A 17,590-nucleotide genomic window follows, 5' to 3' on the forward strand; every position below is an offset into this window, starting at 1 on the left:
CAGGTCTCCACTCACCTCCACCCCCACTGTACCCACCACTGGGATTAGCCTTGCTGCACACAGGACATGCAGGACTAGTCCTCCTCAGCTCCCTGAGTATGCGAGTGGCCTTACCACAGTGCTGCCCAGGGCTGGGCCCTCCCCAGATGCCCTCCGCCCTGTGGGGCCTCTGCACATGAGCCCTGTGGTTTCCCATCTCCCACAGGTGCCTATCCCCAAATGCAGGCCTGACACCCATGACCCTTCCCACTGAGTTACTTAAGTGCTTAAAGCATCTTAAAACCTCTACTTGTAACCCAAATAATGACACACAACTGCTATTTTCTTAACAGATATCCCCCCTAGTTTCCATATGACAAGAGACTTAGAGGATTCTGTGCCCTCCACCCCTTAAACAGACCTGGCCCTGCACAGGACGCGCTGCCTGTCAGCTATAGCTACAGCTGCCCCACAGGATTCGGTGGTCACCCACCTAAGCTCTCACCCATGTAACTTTCCCCATGGCCAGTTTTTTTTTTTTTTTAAGAGTTCCCCCCTCTAGGAGTTTTTATTTATTTTATTTTTATTTATTTATTTTTTATTGTTGAGGATTCATTGAGGGTACAAGAAACCACGTTACACTGATTGCATTTGTTAGGTAAAGTCTCTTACAATTGTCTTGCTCCCAAAAGGTGTGGCGCACACCCAGACCCCACCCCCCCTTTCCCTCTCTCTGTTCTTCCTTTCCCTTCCCCTCCCTCCTCTCTGCTCTCCCCTTCCCCTACCATGTACTAGGTCATTAATTGGCCTCATATCAAAATTGAATACATAGGGTTCATGCCTCTCCATTCTTGTGATGCTTTACTAAGAATAATGTCTTCCACTTCCATCCATGTTGATACAAAGGCTGTAAAGTCTCCATTTTTTTTAATGGCTAAATAGTATTCCATGGTGTACATAAACCACAGCTTGTTAATCCATTCCTGGGTTGGTGGGCATTTAGGCTGTTTCCACTTTTTGGCAATTATAAATTGAGCTCCAATAACAGTCTAGTGCAAGTGTCCTTAAAAAGATTTTTTTCCTTCTGGGTAGATGCCCAGTAATGGGATTGCAAGATCAAATGGGAGGTCTAGCTTGAGTTCTTGGAGGTTTCTCTATAGTTACTTCCAAAAAGGTTGTAATAGTTTGCAGTCCCACCAGCAGTGCAAAAGTGTTCCTTTCTCTCCACATCCACACCAGTGTATGCAGTTTTGAGATTTTGTCATGTGGGCCATTCTCACTGGGGTTAGATGGTATCTCAAGGTGGTTTTGATTTGCATTTCTCTAATAATTAGGGATGATGAGCATTTTTTCATATGTTTGTTAGCCATTTGTCTCTCTTCTTTAGAGAAGGTTCTATTCTCTCTCTGCCCATTGATATATGGGATTGTTGGCTTTTTTTATGTGGATTAATTTGAATTCTCTATAGATTCTAGTAATCAAACTTTTGTCTGATTCAAAATATGCAAACATCCTTTCCCATTATGTAGATTGTCTATCTGCTTTGATTGTTGTCTCCTTAGCTGTACAGAAGCTTTCCAGTTTAATTAAGTCCCATTTGTTTATTTTTATTGTTGTTGCAATTGTCACAGCAGTCTTCTTCATGAAGTCTTTCCCAGGCCGATATCTTCCAGTGTTTTTCCTATTCTTTCTTTGAGGATTTTTATTATTTCATGCCTTAAATTTAAGTCCTTTATCCATCTTGAATCAATTTTTGTGAGTGGAGAAAGGTGTCGGTCCAGTTTCAGTCTTTTACATGTGGATATCCAGTTCTCACAGCACCATTTATTAAATAGGGAGTCTTTCCCCCAAGGTATGTTCTTGTTTGGTTTATTGAAGATCAGGTGGTTATAAGACGTTAGTTTCATTTTCTGGTTTTCTATTCGATTCCAAATGTCTATGTCTCTATTTTTGTGCCAGTACCATGCTGTCTTGCCCACTATGGCTTTGTAGTACAGCCTAAAATCTGTTACGGTGATGCCCCCCAGCTTTGTTTTTATTACTAAGAACTGCCTCAGCTATACAGTTTTTTTTCTGGTTCCATACAAAATGCACTTTTTTTTTTGTCTTGGAAGTACGATGTTAGTATTTTAATAGGGATGGCATTGAATCTGTAGATTGCTTTGGGAAGTACAGACATTTTAACAATGTTGATTCTTCCCAGCCATGAGCATGATACGTTCATCCATTTGTTAATATCCTCTGCTATTTCCTTTCTTAGGGTTTAATCATTTTCTTTATAGAAGTCCTTCACATCTTTTGTTAGGTATATTCCTAGGTATTTCATTTTCTTTGAAGCTGTGGTGAAGGGAGTCGTGTCCTTAATTAGCTTCTCATCTTGGCTGTTATTGGTGTATACAAAGACTACTGATTTGTAGACACTGATTTTATATTCTGAGACATTACTGTATTTGTTTATGACTTCCAGGATTCTTGTGGTTGAGTCTTTGGGGTTGTCTAAGTATAAGATCATATCATCAGCAAAGAGGGAGAGTTTGAGCTCCTCTGCTCCCATTTGGATGCCCTTTATTTCCTTGTCTTGCCTAACTGTATTGGCTGGAACTTCCAGCACTATGTTGAATAGTAATGGTGACAGAGAACAACCTTGTCTGGTTCCAGCTCTAAGAGGAAAAGCTTTCAGTTTTACTCCATTCAGTAAAATATTACCTGTGGCTTTGTCATAGATAGCTTTGATCAGTTTAAGAAATCCACCACCTATGCCTATACTCTTCAGTGCTCTAAGTAGAAAAGATGCTGGATTTTATCTAATGCCTTTTCTGCATCTATTGAGAGGATCCTATGGTCTTTGTTTTTGCTTCTGGTGATATGGTGAATAAAGTTTATGGACTTGTGTATATTAAACCAGCCTTGCATCCCTGGGATGAAACCTACTTGATCATGATGTATGACTTTTTTGATGATTAGCTGCCATCTATTGGCTAGAATTTTGTTGAGAATTTTTGCATCTATATTCCTTAGTGAAAATGATCTGAAATTCTCCTTTTTACTTGAGTCTTTTCCTGGTTTTGGTATCAGGGTGATGTTTGCTTCATAGAAGATGTTGGGGAAGATTCCTTCCGCTTCAATTTTTGGGAATAATGTCTGCAGTACAGGAATAAGCTCTTCCTTGAAGGCTTGATAGAATTCTGGTGTGAAGCCATCTGGACCAGGGCATTTTTTTGTTGGAAGATTTTATTTGATCTCAATGCTTGAAATTGGACTGTTCAAGAGCTCTATTTCTTCCTGGCTAAGTCTAGGGAGAGAGTGTGATTCCAAATATTGATCCATTTCCTTCACATTGTCAAATTTCTGGGCATAGAGTTTCTGGTAGTATTCAGAGATGATCGCTTGTATCTCTGTGGCATCAGTTATTTCCCCTTGATCATTTCTGATTGAGGTTACTAGAGATTTTACTTTTCTATTTCTAGTTGGTCTGGCCAAAGGTTTATCAATTTTATTTATTATTTTTTTAAAAAACTCCTTATTTCATTAATTTTCTGAATGATTTTGTTTTCAATTTCATTGATTTCGGATTTAATTTTGGATATTTCTTTTCTTCTGCTGGGTTCAGGCTTAGATTGTTCTTCTTTTTCCAATTCCATAAGATGGCTTGTGAGTTTGTTGATGCACACTCTTGCTGTTTTTCAAATGTAGGCATCTAAAGCGATACATTTTCCTCTCAAAACTGCTTTTGCTGTATCCCACAGGTTTTGGTAGTTTGTGTCTTCATTGTTATGCTCAAGGAAGTTAATGATTTCCTCTCTTATTTCTTCCTGCACCCAACTGTCATTCAACAGAAGGTTGTTTAATTTCCATGCCTTTGTGTGGGGAGTTGAGTTCCACCTTTAGTGCATTGTCATCTGAGAAGATACAAGGTAAAGTTTCAATTCTTTTGATGCTCTTGAGGTCTGTGTCCTAGGATATGATCATTTTGGAGAATGTTCCATGGGGTGATGAGAAGAATGTATATTCTTTAGTTTGGGGATAGAGTATTCTATATGCAGCTATCAAGCACAGTTGTTCTAGGGTCTCATTTACATCTCTTATACCTTTGTTTAATTTCTGTTTAGAGGATCTTTCCAGCTCTATAAAATGAGTGTTAAAGTTCCCTGTTATGATGGTGTCATAGGATATCATATTGCTCAGACTGAGTAAGGTCTGTTTCAAGAATCTTGGGAGCATTTAAGTTGGGTGCATAAATGTTTAAAATTGAAATGTCTTCTTGTATTTTTCCCTTGACCAATATAAAGTGACCATCTTTGTCTTTTTTGACTTTAGTTGCTTTAAATCCACATGTATCTGAAAACAAGATTGCGACCCTTTGTTTCTTCTGAATTCCGTTTGCCTGAAAAATTGTCTTCCAACCCTTAACTGGGAGTTTTAATTTGTCTTTTGAGGCTAGGTGTGTTTCCTGCAGACAGCAAATGGATGGCTTGTGTTTTTTAATCCAGTCAGCCAATCTATGCCTCTTCAGTGGGGAATTCAAGTCAGTAACATTTATTGAGATAATTGATAAGTGTGATAGTGTTGTATTCATCTTACTTTGCGAGAGTCCATTGCTTAGTTTTATCTTTTGCATCAGTGTGGAAGTTAGGATGTGTCCTTTAATTTCTGAGTTCTTTCTCTGCTGTTGATCCATTGTGATGGTCAGTGTGTAGAACGGGTTGAAATACTTCCTGTAGAGCTGGTCTTGTTGTGGCAAATTTCCTCAATGTTTGTATATCAGTAAACGATTTGATTTCTTTGTCAAATTCAAAGCTTAGCTTAGTAGGATATAGAATTCTGGGCTGAAAATTGTTCTGTTTAAGTAGATTAAAGGTAAATGACCGTTGTCTTCTGGCTTGAAAAGTTTCATTAGAGAAGTGTGCAGTCACCCTGATCTATTTGCCACTGTAGGTCAACTGGCACTTACTTTTGGCAGTTTGCAAAATCTTTTCTTTTGTCTTGATTTTGGACAGGTTCATTACAATGTGTCTTGGAGAAGTTCGGTTAGAGTTGAGGTGATCTAAGGTCCGATATCCCTCTGAAAGGAGTGTGTCAGAATCTTTGGTGATATTTGGGAAATTTTCATTTATAATATTCTCTAGTATGGCTTCCATTCCCCTGGCGCGTTCTTCTTCCCCTTCTGAGATACCTATTCTTTTTTTTTTTTTTTTTTGGTAGAGACAGAGTCTCACTTTATCACCCTCAGTAGAGTGCCAGGGTGACACAGCTCACAGCAACCTCCACTTCCCGGACTGAGGCAATTCTCTTGCCTCAGCCTCCCCAGTAGCTGGGACTACAGGTGCCCACCATAACACTCAGCTGTTCTTTTGTTGCAGTTTGGCGGCGGCCGGGTTTGAACCTGCCACCCTCAGTATACGAGACCGGTGCCCTACTCACTGAGCCACAGGTGCTTTCCCATTTTCTTTCTTTCTTTTTTTTTTTTTTTGAGACAGAGCCATAAGCTGTCGCCCTGGGTAGAGTGCCATGGCATCACAGCTCACAGCAACCTCCAACTCCTGGGCTCAAACAATTCTCCTGCTTCTGCCTCCCAAGTAACTGGGACCACAGGCAAACACCACAATGTCTGGCTATTTTTTGGTTGCAGCCATCATTGCTTGGTGGGCCTGGGCTGGATATGAACCTGAGAACTCAGGTATACATGGCTGGTGCCTTGGCCGCTTGAGCCCCAGGCGCTGAGCCCTAACTCGTATGTTTGAATGCTTCATAAAGTCCCGTAATTCTGTCAGTGAATGTTCTGCTTTGTCTTTCTTCTTTTCTGCCTCCTTATCTATCTGAGTATCTCAAGACCCTTTGTCCTCTACCTCTGAGATTCTTTCTTCTGTGTGGTCTAATCTGTTGATACTTTCTAATGCATCTTTAAGTTTCCTAATTGCTTCAGTTCCTTCAGCTCTGCTATATCCTTTCTATATTCTTCATATCGTTCATCTCTTATTTCATTCTGTTTTTGGATTTCCTTTGGTTATTTTCCACTTTATCAGCAGTTTCCTTCATTGTTTCCATCATTTCCTTCATTGTTTTCATCATCTATATTCTAAATTCCCTTTCTGTCATTTCTAACATGTCTCTATAGGTGGAACCCCCTGCAGTAGCTACCTCATGGTCCCCTGGCAGGGGGCGGTGCTCTGGACTGGTTTTCCATGTTGCCAGGATTTTTCTGCTGATTCTTCTTCACGAGTGTTTTCTTTTATCTGTTTCCTTGCCCTAATTTTCCTCTCCCTTCCTCTTGTTCTTTAAGTTACTGTGCCTCTGGCCTAGGGTTTTAATGAGTCCTTTGGGTACAGGATCAGAAGGATGAGAAGATTGAAGAGCAAGAAGGGAAAAAAGATTTTAAAAGAAAAAAAAAGGAAACAGGGTGAGTAAAAGGGAATATTGACAAAAAGAAGAGAGGCACAGGAAGAGGGAGACAGGAGCAATATAGGTATACAGTTCAGTACTTTAACCCAACCTTGAAAACCCCCAACCTCTGGGGGTGCCAGGTTGGGTTGTTCCCTTGAGGTCAGCAGTTCTTTGCCAGCCTGTTCAGACACAGTACCCCACCTCCACCAAGTAGAGATAAAAGATAAAAATGCTATAAATCAAACCAAAATAAGCAAACAGAAAACTGCTGCTATAGTTACAGCTGCAGGTGGCCTCAGACCAAAAACACAACCATTTGCCAGTTCTCCACTGCTTTTGTCCTCCTCCTGGGGTCCAGAGGTCTCTTGCTGTCTTCCTGTGTCCCCAAAGGGATGTTTCTGGGACGATCTCACAAGCCAGAGATGCCTGGAGTCTTCTCTCCCCAATCTCACCATGCTCGGTTCCAAGGAAGCTGTTACTAGGCCACCATCTTGCTTCCCCATGGCCACTTCTGATCCGGGCAGACAGCAAGGGCTCAGCAGTGGCCTTGTCCAGCGCCAAGTGTAACCACCTTCCACGGGTGGGAGTTCAGTGCCAGCAGCAATGGCCCAAGCTGGCCGGAGAGACAAAGGAAGACGCCTTCCTCTGCACTAAAGCAGTGTGTCCCTATGTCCCCTGACCTGGCTGCACATGGCTCTGGTGCCAGCTTGTCCTTTGTCTTTAAATGCCAGGCTGCAGACAAAACTTTAGGACAGCAGCGAGCACTGCCCTGGAGGACACACAGCTGGGGCCAAGCCCATGGCCACTGTGGCCACTGCCTCCTCTCTCACTGCACTGGCAGTTAGATGTCTCCTAAACTGGGCAAAATATGCATTAATATGATTTAGGAGCAAAACAATCTAGGGATAACTTTGTTGACAAATATTGGAAGCCACCGATTTAAAAATTAAAATAATTACTTTGTGAAAATTTATCAGGCTGCATACTTAGCATTCATGTTCTTTCCTATAGGTATGTGCTACTTCACTTTTTTAAAAAAAGAACAAGAATCGGCTGGGCACTCTGGGAGCCAAGGCAAGTGGATTGTCTGGAGTTCAAGATTAGCCTGAGCAAGAGTGAGATCCTGTCTACTAAAAACAAAAACTAGGTGAACGCCTGTAGTCCTAGCAACTCAGGAGGCTGAGGCAAGAGATCATTTGAGCACGTGCCCCCCCCCCAACAAAACAAAACAAAACCACAAGAATTGTGTTGTAATGAAAACAAAAATTTGCCACCTGGAATTAAAAAATAAATTCTATTTCCTGAGAAAACATGAAGATTAGAGAGCTCTGTCAGTTCAACTAAAACTAACAGTTAAAAAAAACTCAACACCTTAAATCCACATCCTCAATGTGCCCATCAGTGTGGTGTCAGTGTGGTCACAGTGCACCTGAGAACGAGGCCACACACCATCCCTGTCATCGGCCACCAACACCATAGGGCTCTCTACCTGTCACTTCAACCCACTGTGTCAGCAATCCCCTAAAGCTCACAGTAGCCTGCTCGTGGTGATGGCATGCCCAGAGCAGTGGGAGTGTGTGTGTGTTACTCTCTCTAGAACAAGGAGAAAGATGACACCAGATCATTACCAGCCCCGGGCTGTGTGGACTTTTCTCCACCTTGTCCTGTGGGGGCAGCAGCGTCAGCCCTGAGAGCACCGTCGCCTGTGCCGTCAGCATGGCACATATGGTCCCCAGCACATCTCAGGAACCTCAGTTTGGGCAGAGCCTCTATCTCCTTAAAGGCTGAAATGGGCACAGACAAAGCCAACACACCGTGCTCACCTGAACGGCAGCTGCGCCGCTGACTGCAGGTGTCCAGAGCCAAAATACCTTAGCGTTTCTAGTCCAAGAATATCAATTATTTATTAGTTGAAAAACAGAGGCCCAGAGAATTGGCTCCAAGGTCACACTTGTTAGCTGCTCATTGTTACAGTGACTCCAGCCTCAACTTCATTTTTATGGCAAATGTGGCTTTAATACTATTGAGTTTTTGTCAAATCAGACACAACCTCAACTTTTCATTGCAGATCTGCTTGGCCCTGAAACAAACCACTCGTACACTGCACGTGGGGGCGTGACCACACAGCATGTGACAGCTCTCTCCCGTCACCCATTTCACTGCACTTCACGTTGACAACATATCACCCCCCTCGATACATAAGGGATAGAGAATTCAGAAAATTCAATTTGACAGGTGTCTACAGAGGGATCTGCTGGCAGGGCCTGTGCCTAGCTAGGCAGCAGGCAGCGAGCACCTTGGTTTCCACAGCTGAAACTCAGCTTTGCAGTTGGCCGTCCTGGGAAGCAGCAAGAGGAGCAGCAGAGAAGCCAGCATCATGCAGGGGATGGACACTTCAGGGAGTCAGAGCTGCTGCTGCTGCTTTTTTTTTGCAGTTTTTGGCCAGGGCCAGGCCTGAACCCACCATCTCCAGTATGTGGGGCCAATGCCCCAGAGCCAGAGCTTCTTTCCAAAGCATGTTCCACCTCTCAACTCCTCAGCAACCCCCATCATGGCAACTACAGATGACAAAGTGGGGACACCCACTGGTTAGGGGAGACCTGCTGTGGCTGTGCTGATGGATTTTAGCTACAAAGTGGTGCAGAGATATACCTACTATCCTTTTCAAAGAACTAACAGGAGTGACTAGAAATGAGTGTGCAGGATGGAACCCTCTAAAGAGGCCCAGGCACGCCTCCCACACACACCCCTGTTTTCAGAAGAAATCAATTTACCCAAGTTGGTTAATTTTTAATGGGAAATTTTGTTTCAATAAATACTTTTTCCTCCAAGTGACAGTAATTTCAGGGAATAAAAGTATAGCCTAGAGCCGGGTACAGTGGCTCATGCCTGTAAATCCCAGCACTTTGGGAGGCTGAGGTGGGAGGATCTTGATCTCAGGAGTCAAGGCCAGCCTGAGCAGATGAGACCCCAGCTGTATAAAAATCAGCTGGGCGTGGGGGCACCTGAAGTGGCCAGCTAGTGGGAGGCTGAGGCAGAAGGGTTACTGGAGCCCTCGAGCTGCTGCTGCTGCGGCACTCCAGCCTGGATTAAGACACTGTCTCAAAAAAAAACTTAAGATGAAAAACAAAATTATAATCTACAAACCTTGAAGTAACTTTAAAATAATTCCACTTTCCAGTTGGGCCTGAGAAACCTGGTGAGGACTGCACGGTGGTGACGTGCTTGCTCATCAGAGTCATGCCAAAGGACACTGGGAACAGCTCGTCCCTCAAGCCTCATTCACCTTAAACCACCTTAAACCAAGCCTCTGGGCCCCCAGCATTCCAGCATCATCAAGGACTCACAGGCTGGCCCATCTGGCTGCTGTGCTCACAGAGCTGTGCTCCCCACAGGCACAGCACCTTGTCTGGATGCTGGATGCTCATATCTCAGAGCGGCAGCAGGAGGCGCACCCTTTCCACCAAGTACTCTCAGCACAATACGAACACGGCAGGTGCTTTGCAGAATACAAAGCACTCAGAAAAGGAACAACTCAATGTCGTAGACTGAAAAATAATAATGACTACACCACCACTGAAGCCAGAAAGGCCTAAAATCACCACCACAAAAATGGATCACACGTTCAGAACTTTTCATACTAAAGAGAAAAGTTGTGTCAATGCCCACAGGACAGAGGGCACCTCCACCGCACACGCTGGCCTGGGGACCCGAGCCCAGGAATGGCAGCTGCCACCTTAGCATCTCCCATCAAGGCAAACAGCAACCCCCCTGCATGCTCAAGAGCCAGGCCCAGCCTGTTCCACATCTAAGTGATCACACCAAGAACACTCAGAGCTTACTCCAAGTTCACTGGGAATGCAATTTTGCAGATCTGTACCAGAAATACCTTTCACTCTTCATTAAAAATAATCAAATTTCACTTAATACGACCATGTTAAATAAAAACAATGTGAAACTCCTCCACAGCAAGCAGTGGTGATCAGCCAAATGAACCGTAACAACCTCACACACGATTAATATAAAGCTTATGACTTTATTACATTTTAGTGCTTCCTTAAAATAAATATGGCAAAAACATATCACACACACAGTGGGAAATGAAGCACACATGTGAAGAAGCGTGGTGACAGAGTCCACTCCGGAGTCTCTTATGCTCAACGCGGGAGGACTACGTACAGGGCAGAGCGGCCGTGTCTAACACAATGCACACAGAACCGCGAGACTGCAGGAAGGGGGCCAGAGCGGGAGCCCCCTCTGTGTCCTGCTCTGTCCCCCCACCTTCCTATGTACACAGCCCACACACTTTCATGTCTATCTAAATTATGTAACAGTTACACTTGTCTTTCTCCATTGATCTTTAATTTTTTTCTGTAGTTCAAGATAGGTTCAAGTAACACTCCCAAGAAAATATGTGCAAAACTAACGTTAAGTGGCTCCAGAATCTTCCAGCAGCTGGCCAGTTACAGAGGTGTCCTGCAGCTGTGTCTGGCACACACTTGTGCCGGGGAATGTCTGCTCTGGAGATGCGTTGGCCACCACTGGGACCACCATGGAAAGAACCCAAAACCATTCCACTTACTTGGAGTTCTGAAGTAACTGCAAATAACCACTTAATTGTTTTTAAATAGGCAACAAAACAAAATTATCACTCTAAACAGAGAGCAGCATACTCCTCCTGAGAGGATGCTGCTCTCCCAGAAGAATGAAGACAGGACAAACAGCAACGTAACAGAACCACGGAAAGAGCTGTCAGCTGAAGTGCATCATCTTTCAGGAGAAACATGCTCAGAGTGAAAAATATTCTACTTTACCAAAATCTGTCTTTATTAAAGTGAACAAATCATTAGCGCACTATCCAGACTGTACCAGTGATGCGCAGCTGGCTCTGTTCGCCTACTTTAAACCAGGCAAACGTCACTAATCGTACCGTTCAGCGCCCTCATGATTGCGTGTCGGAAACAGCCCTCACGTGTCGCAGGAGACAGACCACGGACTTCAGTGCTTTCAGTGAACTGGGATTTTCAGTCAACTTTTTCTAAGCAGCAAGGGACAAGAATTTTTTCAGAAATCTTAGACTTGGATATAAATGTTGGCAGTAGACACAATCAATAAATATCGTACAATTTCTCAAATGAAAAAGATTTCCCATTATGAATTCCTTCTCTAAAGACATTCAAACACCCCGACCCAAGAATGAATCTGTCCTGTAACCGCAGGTCTCAGCCAGCTGGCACAAGGGTGTCAGGGGATGTGCAAAGGGGCGAGGTGGGAGGCAGAAAGCCAAGTGGACCACGCTCAACTCACACTGAAGGAGAGCTTCAAGTAAGGGGGCTGGCGCCCGGGACCTTGCCCACGGGTGCCTGTCCTCAGGGAGCCTCGGTGGCAGCAGTGACTGCAGCAGCAGGATGCTGGGAGCCCAGTGTCTGCTCCTCCAGCCTCACTCCGCCTGGGAGCCCTGTGTGAGCTGAGGGCTAAGATGGGTTTTCTTTTGTTGTCTAGAAGTCTCTTTGCAAAAGGCCTGTGACTTCACACACTTCGTACCAAATGATGGAAATAATAAATAAGGACCCGCGGCACCCTGCAGCATTCAGCAGGGCGTGTCATTTGCGAGTCTGGGTCTTCTTTGGCACCGCGGGCCGCTTGGGCTGCCACAAGTGGTTATGGATGGTGAGTGCGTCCACGCTGACGGACATGGTTTTGGCTGGGATCAAATTAAACTGCTTTCGGTCCGAGCTGTATTTATACAGTTTGTCAATCATCTTCTTGGTGATGTTCTTTGGCCCTGTGCCAGTGAGTTTATAGATCTCCTCAGTGTCAGGGTAGTAGCAGTAGAGGGCCCTGAACTGGCAGCCGGCATCGCGGAACAGGATGATGTAGTGGTTGGCATCACACTTCTCCAGCTCCTGCACAGAGGGAGAAAAGACAGACACTCAGTCACCCCAAGCCTCACAGGTCACCACACCCCAAAAGATGATGGCCAGGCAACCCCCACCCACAAGGAAAGCTTTCTTATACTTTAGCTACAGTCTTCCTGTTCTAAAAATTAGGGTGTGTCCACCTCATGGGATATTCTATGCCACTGAAATTTTACTTCAGAAGTCTGGGCGGGCAAGGGATCTGCTAAGATTAAGGAGAAGTGACGTGAGCAGACACTCCACACCATCAACTGGCAGAGAAATGCCATCCAGACCACAATGAGATGCCACCTCACACAGTGACGAGTGGAGGCAGGAGCACTTTCCCCACTGCTGGTGGACAGTGAATGACACTGCCTGGCAATGCTCCAATTTAGAAACGCAGTTACCTTATGACCCGGCAATTCTTCTGTCACATACACATTTAAGAGAAATCGAAACATGTGGCCACATGGAAACTTTTATACAGTGCTGGGCAGAAGTAACACCCTTTTGTGCTTTGCATGATACTGTTATGTTACAGAATCACATGCAAAAAATACAAATTACAAATAATGGCACAAATCACGTCCATTTTGTATGAGCTGATGAGGTACACCAGTCCTATATTACAAAATCACAAGCATGGGAGTCTGTGACACAAGTGTCACACTTGAGTACACAGGCATGACTTCTGCTGACCCCATGTGACCCCTGACAGAAGCTGATAAAAGCATCACATGTATTCCAAAAATACGCACATCTATTACATATGAATGAAAACATGTTTTACAAACAACCCAAATGTCCATGAACAAGGGGTCCTCAAACTTTTTAAACAGGGGGCCAGTTCACTGTCCCTCAGACTGCTAGAAGGCCAGACTATGGGCCCTGTGACAAGTCGGCTGCTAAGCAGGACAGGCAGCCGTGGCAAAAACACCCGGTGGGCCGGATAAATGTCCTCAGCAGGCCACATGTGGCCCACGGGCTGTAGTTTGAGGATGCCTGAACTAAACAATGTGGTATGTCCAAACAATGGAATACTATGTAGCCATAAAAATAAATGAGGTTCTGATACACATCACAACACCAATTATAACTTAGAATGCCCAGTGAAGGAAGCCAAGACCAAAAGATCACGTTTCTTATGACTCCATCCACAGGAGAAGTCTGAGAGAGCCCGAGGATGGTTCAGTTACCAGAGCTGGGGTGGGAGGAGGGGAGTGAGTGCGACCTGTGCGGGGCTTTGGGAAACGAAAACATTCTGGAATGAGACGGTGGTGGTGGCTACACTATTCTGCAAATCCACTAAAAAGCACCAAACTGTACACCTAAGGGGGCTTTTATGGTCTGTGAATAGAGTTGTTACTAAAGAACAGAGAAATCTCAAGCAAACACGGTGCCTGCTGATGACCAGTCATGGTGCTTGTCACAGCATGTCCTGAAACTTGAAACTTATTTTTAAATGTTTTGTTTTTAAAAATGAGTTCTCCTCATTCTGGGAAACCTGAGCAGTGGTCAGATTTCATGCTCCCCCCAGCAGTTCTAAAGTACAGGTCAGGGGCTCCTGGAATGTTCTCAGTAAAGGTCAGACGTCACTGTTACCAGCCACTCACTCGATTTCTTTTGAGTGTCTGATGGAGTTTTCCAGAGGCCATGTGACTTGTGAGGTTATAAAAGATGGATGGAGAAGTAACTGAGGTTCGATCTCTCTCTCCTTTAAAATCAGGAATTAGAAGATTTATAAAAATGTCTAACAATGCCAGTCTTATATTCTTGTTTAGAAAAAATTTTTACAAATCTAGTTTTTGTCACATATAATGAGTTATTTTAAATAAATATTTGAGATTAAGTGGAAAAAGCAGAATCCAAAGCTGTACAGACAATGCTGATGTCACCTACACACACAAGCTCAGTTTGAGCAGCAGCAGAGGCCGAGTGTGCAGGTGGAAGACACCATCCTGCTCCACGCCAGTGCTGCCCCCGTGAAGGGAGCACGCTGGCTACTGGCAGAGTCCCAGTCACCATCAGACAGGAGGGGCTCCCTGAGTCTGAGCTGCTTGTCTCCAAGCCGGCCCTGCTGTCCTTCCCAGGAAGGACCTGTGTGTGCAGAGGAGAGGTGCCCTGCCCCAGTATGAGCTCTGGTCATCTAGCTCTGCTAGAACATGGCACGCAGGCTGCTGCTAGAGAAGCTTGTGCACCACATGACCCCAGGGAGGCAGTGCATAGGCTCTGCCTGCACGTGGGGCTCTGACCCCACTGGTTCTTCTCCCTGAGTGCTGAGCCGTGAGTGCCAACCATCTCAGAGGCCCAGGAATGCTTTAGGCACCTCTGTGTGGGGGAGACTCTGGGGACTCCATGTGGTCGACCACCTCCTCTGCCTGGGAATCTAGTTAGGAAGGACATAATCCCAGGTTGCTTCTGTGCTTAGTCAGATGAAGGGAACCCAATGGGGACGGGGCAACATTCTCAGCAAGAAAAGGACACACAACCCTTTTTTTGGGGGGGGGGGCACAAATTCCATATGTCATTTTAATTTTTTCAACTAAAACCAAATGAGGACCAGGGGTTGACCTGAATTATTAAAAAGCAGAATTTTCTGACAGGAAGTGTTGCACCCAAGGTCAGCAGCCCAAGCCCTGGGTGGGTGGGCTCTGCTGCCCCTTCTCCATAGTCCCCTCCCATCAGTCTGAGGTGGCAGCAGGAGCCCACCCCACTTCAGGGACTGTCTACAAGCCCCTACTGGGTGTGTGCACCTGCTTGAGCACCCCACAGTCTACAAGCTCAACTGCACCTAACCTGCCCTGCCTCCCACTCCAGCTACCACTCCAGTCACGCTTTGGTCTCTGTCCCCTTGTAAAATGAAGAGGTCCCAAAGTTTCCACACTCAACCACATCCCTGAGGGGTCCACACCCAGTGGGGCCTGTCAGCCACTGGCCCTCACACGCCCCCACTGCCTAGTTCACAGGAACCAGAAATTCTGTACACAGCTTAGGAGATGCCCACATATGTCCTTGGTCACCCTTTCACAGCAGAATAAACTGCTTACCTTCACTCTCAAAGTTCCACTCTCCCTCCCGCATGTCGCCCTGAAAGGACCCTCATGTGTAAGTAACTGGGAATGTTTTCTATTAGAAAGAGCCTGATACTTGCCTCCAGTATTGAATTCTTGTGAGGTTCATTCACTTTTCCAGCCAGACAACAATGGGATATAGCGTTGTGAATGATCGGCTTGTTTGATTTGCTACTGGGTTCTTTAAAGAGCTTGGGACCTAAGCAATCAGGCCAAAATTTGCAAAATTAATATTCTAAGGCATGAACACACACATTAAAGAAAACCAATAATTTCTCAGAAGTAAGCAATGAGTGGGCTGAATTATTATTTATGGTTTTTTGAAAATGGGAAGTAAGAGCCACTTCAAATCTTTGAATCTATTTTAAAGTTAAAAATTTTACAACAACTTGGCCAGGCACAGTAGCTCATGCCTCTAATTCTAGCACTTAGGCAGGCCAAAGGAGGAGGATTCCTAGAGCCCAGGAGTTCCAGGCTGCACGAGCTGTGATCCTGCCACCACATTCCAAGACAGTTTCAAAAAAAAAAAAGGGAAAAAAAGAAAATAACTTTTTCTTTTTTGACAAAGCTCACTATGTCGCCCTTGGTACAATGCCATGGCATCATGGCTCACAGCAACCTCCAACTCTTGGGCTTAGGCAATTCTCTTGCCTCAGGCTCCCAAGTAGCTGGGACTACAGGCACCCACCACAACGCTCAGCTATATTTTGGTTGCAGTTGTCATTGCTGTTTAGCAGGCCCAGGCTGGATTTGAACCTGCCAGCCTTAGTGCATGTGGCTGGTGCCATAACCACTGTGCTACAGGCGCCAAGCAGAAAAAAACTTTTTACACAGACTAAAGTAATTAATAATTTATCTCCTTTCTACTCTCAGTTTCTTTACTATAAAAAGACAAAAGAAGGAAATAATTTTTTAAAGTCTCAGATTCAAAGAGCCCAGGATGACGCACTGGTTCTGTAGGAGTAGGTGACAGCCCAGTGCCACCCAGTGCCCAGCTCAGGGAGACAGCAGGAGGCCCAAGTGGGCCGGAGAGCTTCCACACTGATAATACACCTGCTTCAAACATAGCTCTCTTTCACTAAATAAAACATATTAGAAAAACACCTTTTAGACTAAAATAAAGAATAGCTATTTTGAAGAGCACCAATGAGAAAGTGTGGACATGTGCACAGCGACCTCTGAGGGAGGCAAGGGGCTGTCACCTGTGTACTCGGCCACTGAGGCCAGGGAGGAGGCTGCCGAGGCGGTTTCCCAGTCTCGGTCCGTGCTTCTGCTGGGGTTGCGGCTTAGTATGGGCAAGGCCTCCATCGACTCAACTCTACAGACAGAAAAGGACAAAGGTTGGGAAAGTTTAGCCACAGATCACGTCCCTGTCACCCACAGTTAACAGGGGCTGTAGCTGCTCCCTCACAGGAAGCTCACCAGTGCCCAGGGGAGTCCGTGTGGAGGCTGTGGTGGCACCAACCCCACACAGATACTGTGAGTGACAAAAGCCAAACACTTCAGACATGGCAGAATGGTAAGAATACAGACACATGAGGCGAATGAGCCCTCCACGGAGGGGGTTGCCTTCAAGCAGCCTTTGCCTGAGGCCATGGAACCCCAGTGCTGCCAGCTCAGGAAGCCAGAGGATGCCGTCTGGGCTGCCTGTGTTGCTGCCAAGGGAAGGGACACAGGGAAGGAGAAGCCATGGTGGGCTAAGTCCAAAGACCCAGGCCTCAGAGACTCCTGCCCCGGGCATGTCTGAGCTGTAACCTCTGGGAAATCCCCAGTAAGCACAGCAGATGCCAGCACCAGGATGGACACAACTGCTCGGCGTTGTTAGCTGCAGCACAGGAGTTCCCAGAGCCAAAATCCAAACTGAACCCAGTATCCCACAAAGGGACCCACAATAAAGCTCAGGAGACAATGCGATGCCGTGAGACATGGGGAAGCAGGGAAAAACTCAGCCTCTGGTTCCCACCACAGCAGCCGCACGGGCGCACACGTGCCAAGAGAAGGGCAAGGAAGCCCACACTGCTGCAGGAGGCTGACAGCAGCACCAGCAGGGCTCAGCAAGGGCCAGTGGAGCCCTGGAAGAGTGCCCAGCAAGGCAGGTGGGTCCCTGGCTCACTCTCAAAAATGACTCCTCAAGCACACAACCAGCGTGGACACTCTGACATGCTGGGCCCTCGCCATGGGCTGTACCCACTTGCGGTCTGTCACCTTCCTCTAATCATGGGAAACCAGAACTGGGAGACCGTCTGCAAGACAAACAGC

The 17,590-nt window shown here is 45.6% G+C and overlaps 1 protein-coding gene across 1 annotated transcript in view; it reads right to left on the reverse strand.

The window, feature by feature from the left end:
• Window positions 1-11,169: 11,169 nt before the first annotated feature.
• CAMSAP1 (calmodulin regulated spectrin associated protein 1) overlaps window positions 11,170-17,590 on the reverse strand; it is an 82,457-nt gene continuing 76,036 nt past the window's right edge. The window contains exons 15-17 of the mRNA XM_003794836.3: window positions 16,534-16,649; window positions 15,412-15,530; window positions 11,170-12,266 (exon numbers count right to left, since the gene is read on the reverse strand). Coding sequence (XP_003794884.1) covers window positions 11,964-12,266; window positions 15,412-15,530; window positions 16,534-16,649 — 538 coding nt within the window. The 3' untranslated portion in view covers window positions 11,170-11,963. The remainder of the gene's footprint in view (window positions 12,267-15,411; window positions 15,531-16,533; window positions 16,650-17,590) is intronic.

This window comes from Otolemur garnettii, unplaced genomic scaffold, assembly GCF_000181295.1.
Source record: "Otolemur garnettii isolate 467f Iridium unplaced genomic scaffold, OtoGar3 scaffold00087, whole genome shotgun sequence".
Taxonomy (NCBI): domain Eukaryota; kingdom Metazoa; phylum Chordata; class Mammalia; order Primates; family Galagidae; genus Otolemur; species Otolemur garnettii.